General features: G+C 39.2%; 1 protein-coding gene across 1 annotated transcript; it reads right to left on the minus strand.

Moving 5' to 3' along the window:
- Window positions 1-313: 313 nt before the first annotated feature.
- LOC124037321 (zinc finger BED domain-containing protein 4-like) lies at window positions 314-4,773 on the minus strand. Its single transcript, XM_046352036.1, has 5 exons — window positions 3,966-4,773; window positions 3,731-3,796; window positions 2,829-2,930; window positions 2,317-2,415; window positions 314-2,047 (listed from the first exon to the last, which is right to left on the minus strand). The coding sequence occupies exon 5, from the start codon at window positions 1,618-1,620 to the stop codon at window positions 598-600; it is 1,023 nt and encodes a 340-aa protein (XP_046207992.1). The 5' UTR covers window positions 1,621-2,047; window positions 2,317-2,415; window positions 2,829-2,930; window positions 3,731-3,796; window positions 3,966-4,773; the 3' UTR covers window positions 314-597.
- Between the last annotated feature and the right edge of the window lie 441 nt (window positions 4,774-5,214).

Genomic DNA, 5,214 nt, shown 5'->3' on the forward strand with positions numbered 1-5,214 from the left:
ACCTGTCCCAGACCTGCAGTTTTCAACTCTCTAGAGACAGCAGGAGTGGTAGAGATACTCTTAATGATCGGCTATGAAAAGCCAACTGACATTTACTCCTGAGGTGCTGACTTGCTGCACCCTCGACAACTAATGTGATTATTATTATTTGACCATGCTGGTCATTTATGAACATTTGAACATCTTGGCCATGTTCTGTTATAATCCCCACCCGGCACAGCCAGAAGAGGACTGGCCACCCTTCATAGCTTGGTTCCTCTCTAGGTTTCTTCCTAGGTTTTGGCCTTTCTATGGAGTTTTTCCTAGCCACCGTGCTTCTACACCTGCATTGCTTGCTGTTTTGGGTTTTTAGGCTGGGCTTCTGTACAGCACTTTGAGATGTCAGCTGATATACGAAGGGATATATAAATACATTTGATTTGATGATTGTTTATCAGATAGGCAAGGTAAGAGTGAGTGCTGAAAGAGCAATGGGCTTGATTCGAACGCATGCTGGCAGCGCCATATCAATTCTAGAGGAAGCAGCTCAGAACGCTAAACCATAATTTGTTCTAATTTAAAAGATAATCATGTGACCACTACTGACCCTCTTTACAACTAAGGAGTGTAGTTGCTGTTCAGAAACAGTATGATGTTGATATTCTCTGGCTCCAGGCAACTTCGTCTGCTGTAGAACATTTTATCTGTCTCATGGAAAGCCCTATCCAATGGGATCGCTGTAGAAACCACACCAAGGTTTCTAAGGGCTACCCTGCTCAGATCCTTGAATTTCACAGATCCTTCAAATCTCCACCATGCTAGTGGGTTTTCCTTCTCTGGAATTGAGCTGTGTTCACTGTACTGTTTCAGCAGTTGAACTAAGTTCGGTACATCGGATGAAACTATCAGTGGAGATGAAATCGCTTTGAGATCTTTAAGCAATTTAGTTAGAAAGTGATTAGCACTTTCACTGTCGTTGACATTCAGTATGAGGTTTTTGAACCTTGGGTCCAGGGCTGTGGTAAGGACTAGTCGTTGGCTCTTCTTCAAATCACCAAAATGAATTTTGCATTGCTTGGCTAAGTGATTAGCTACATCGTTTCCCCTCTGTTCTTTGCTGATTTTGGTCTGAAGTTCTTCGACCAGAGGAATGCTGTTGGAGAGGAGGTAGTACTGCCGATTATTAGAGATGTCTTTACATCTCTGTGACATCTCCTCTGTCACATCTTTGAAAGGCTGAAGGGCTGCTACCGCACTGGAGGCTTTAGTTATGTCAGATCCATTAAGACAGAGGTCGAACTCTTGCCTTTGGCTAAGCACCGTGTTGATAGCCATGTATTGCTCAGCAAGTCTCTTCAGCATGTGGAAGCAAGAGAACCATCCATCACCAACAGACTGGATCAGGCCATGATGAGGCAACTGTTGTTGGATTTGAGCCTCTTTTAGCTTTTTCTCAGCTTCTATGTCGTTGTGGAAGAACCTCACAATCTTCTGACACTTCCTCAGCATTGCCTCAAGAACAGGATCCTCCATCAATGTATCTTTGAACACCAGGTTTAAAGTGTGGGCAAAGCAAGGAATGTGTGTCCATCCATTTCTAGAAATATCTTCTCTCATGGATCCATCTATGTTTGTCACCATGGTGTGAATCTTTTCTTTTATTCCCCAGTCGTTTGCAATTCCTAACAGTTGTTTTACGATGTCGACTGACGTATCTTCACCCAGGACTTTAGTTGTTTCCAATACGTAGGAATTGAGGTTCCATTCTCTGTCGATGACATGGCAAGTCACTGTCAGATAAGACTCTTCTGCTCTTGCAACCCACAGTTCAGCTGCTAAGACAATGTCATGAGCCAAGGCAAGGGATTCTTCTGCCTTGTCTTATTGTACATTCTGAGAAGGTCTTTTCGAATAGAAAATGTCTCCTTTGGAATGAGGGTGCCAGGTTGTTTTATGGCATCCACAAATGCCTGGAAACCAGCATCTTCTACAATGGACAGTGGTTGCAAGAGGGAGACAATTATGTTTGACAGGTGCCTTTTGGGTGCGAATATTCCTTGAGTGCCAGCTGTGTCAAATAGGACATTATAAGTCAAGATCATCATACATTTATCACGTTATATAATTATCTCTAACATAATCAGAAATATTTATGATTGCCGTTTTTCTAAATCAGTACTACACAGACATAGTTTAACACAATTATTTTAAAACAAAGACAGATTATAGTCAGCATAGTATTGTATATTCGTAAACTTCCTTCTCTCTAATGTGTGTGCACTGTGTTTGTTCATGGAGTACACACTGAATTAAGCATTAAATACAAAGACTGGTTACCGTTTTGTCTGATTCCTTGAGGTCTAGGGAACTGGTGAACAGACAGGTCTTCAAGGTTTCCCCTGTTCCTGGTGTTAGGCCTGTTAGTATATCCCCTCCCTGCAATCAAGCGACAATTCAGTAGACAAAACCAGAATTAGTCAAATAGGATAAAGTAAGATCCTCATATATCACGTTATGCAAATATCTTCAACCTACTCTAAAACGTGAATGACTGTCTATTTCTAAACCATATAACGGTAGTTAGATTTCACCACCTTTGAATCGGCAAAAAACACAGTTGTATGCAGTATTTTTATTCATATGTATTTTTTAAGAAATATTAAAACACAATTTGAGGAACAATTATATTCATTGTTGTATTGATATGATAATACATTGCAATATTACATCGAAATTAAATATATATCCTCGCCGTCCCGTCATACTTCTCTTAAATTCGTATGTAGTGTTCGTTGAGTGAATGTCTGAATTAAGCATGAAATACAAATAGTAGTAGAAAGACTAGTCACCATTTGGTCTCTAATCCTTCGTGGTCTAGTGTCCTGATGAACAGGACAGTGCTTCACGGTTTCCCCTGTTCCTGGTATAAGGACTACCAGTAAAGCCCCTACCTGAAATCAAATGACAAGACAGTTGATACAACTTGTACTTGTGCAAGTTATGCATCCTACAATGTTACAATCTTACATGCACATTATGCCTGCATTTCACGGTGCCAGCATTGCAAAATACATTTACAGATACATGTTATTCAGTAACTTCCCCCAAACTACCCATGCGCATCAATGAGCTTCTGCATAGCCAGGCGCTAAAATGGAACTTGTTTTTAATTTTGGCACTTGACTCGCTGCAAGTCCCGCATCTCCCATCTCTTCATTGGTTTTAGGAGCATATACCCACGTGGGTGATTGAAAGCTGAACTGAAACTAACTAGGATTACCCTTTCATCTGTGGATGAATGATTTTGTATGAGTCAGGATTGGTCAAAAGTCTACAAAGATCCAGGGAAAAAAGGACCATGTGGATTTCATGGAAAATAAAAACCCAATGTTTATATCCCAGGACAAATTAGCTAGCAACAGCAAGCTAGCTAGCTAAATGTCCATGAATGTTTCAAGTGTCTTGAATCTGTCCCCAAATGAATCTAGTCAGTTCATAGTTCATTTAGATATTTCAACCTGCATGTCCCAATCACATCTGGTGTGGATGGACGAAATCAACATGCGTACGATGGCGCACACGGGTGCTCGGTGGAGTCCGTGTATAAAAATCTAATGAAACTAAATTAAATATTGCTTCATTTGTTTGCATTGAACATGTCAGGAATAAAACGTTTGTTAGAGGTTTGAGGCTATGTATTTTATGGCATAATCTACAATGATCTGGAGATAGTTAAGGGGATAGTGCTTACCAGAATGTCTTGCTCTTTGAGACATATCTTCTGAAAATGTGTCACTTTCCTTCCTGACCTTTCCTCCTTTTGCAGCATATCGGAAACACATAGACAAAGATATTACTTCCATCCTGGGTTTAAAAAATGTAAATTCCTGTTTCAAAATTGTTTGCAAGAACATTACTGTTTTGCTTATTATGTTATTCTTGTAAAGTGAATATCAGGAAAGGCTGAATCAAATTCAGTAACCTACTTGAATAGTGTCCTCTCCGTATGTTACTCCTCGCTCCTGTTTGAACAACGTGTTAGTACTATTGGAGACAGGTGAGGTGTACCAATCCACTGGGTGTGGCTGTTGCAGTTTTCAGTGAAACAAAAGTCAAATGCCATCTTTTGCCCTCCCACAAGGTTTATTCCTATGGAAATCCTATATTAGTCCTTAAAGGGATAGTTAGGATTTTGGCAATGAATCCGTGCTTCTCCAGAAGCAGATGAACTTGTGAATACAATTTGTATGTCTCTGAGTCTGTTCCTAACTAGCTTTAGCGCAATTAATGGAAGTCTATGGGAACAGCTAACATGCTCGCAAAACTTCCTTCGAACGCAGAGACATATCGAACTATCCCTTTAATTTATCACGGTCATAGTAGGATCATATCCTGTTTCACCTGAAACTACTTTCTTGCAATGCAGGAAATGTTAAAATGTGTAGTTTTATTTTAGGTTTAAAAAGGCTTCTGAATGTTGTAATTTCCAACTTGTAATGTCAATGTGTTAACACCGAAAAAAAATGTCCATTAATTTTAATCCACATAGTTCCCATTTCCTCTTGCTGTAGGATTATTTTCCTGCTGTAGCAAACTGGCTCAAATGAAGATCCTACTTCTGTACACCAATGGGTAGTTCCTCACTCACCTCTCATTCTGACAAATTACAAAGATTTCAGTTCAAAGTGCAAGGTAATCATTTATTTATTATATCAATTATTATATTGTGTTATTGACTGTACGTTTAATTATGTGTAACTCTGTGTCGCACTGCTTTGCTTTATGTTGGCCAGGTCGCAGTTGTAAATGAGAACTTGTTCTCAACTGGCCTATCTGGTTAAATAAAGGTGTTCTCAACTGGCCTACCTGGTTAAATAAAGTTGTTCTCAATTGGTCTACCTGGTTAAATAAAGGTGTTCTCAACTGGCCTACCTGGTTAAATAAAGGTGTTCTCAACTGGCCTACCTGGTTAAATAAAGGTGAAATAAATATAAATAAAACATATTTCATTTTTTTTGCATATTTAACACAACCCAATCACACAGTACACAAAACTATACACACAACCAAAGGGAAACAGCAAATAAAATAGAAAAACAATAACCAACAAGACAAACATACATAGCAAAAATATTTTTTTTAAATTATACCTAAATCAGATGGATACACACCGTATGGAAACTTAAGGCCAGAATTCAATATGATCGCTGGTCCAAGACAATGCAGCTTTTAAAG

Source organism: Oncorhynchus gorbuscha, linkage group LG06 (genome assembly GCF_021184085.1).
Source record: "Oncorhynchus gorbuscha isolate QuinsamMale2020 ecotype Even-year linkage group LG06, OgorEven_v1.0, whole genome shotgun sequence".
Classification (NCBI taxonomy): Eukaryota; Metazoa; Chordata; class Actinopteri; order Salmoniformes; family Salmonidae; genus Oncorhynchus; species Oncorhynchus gorbuscha.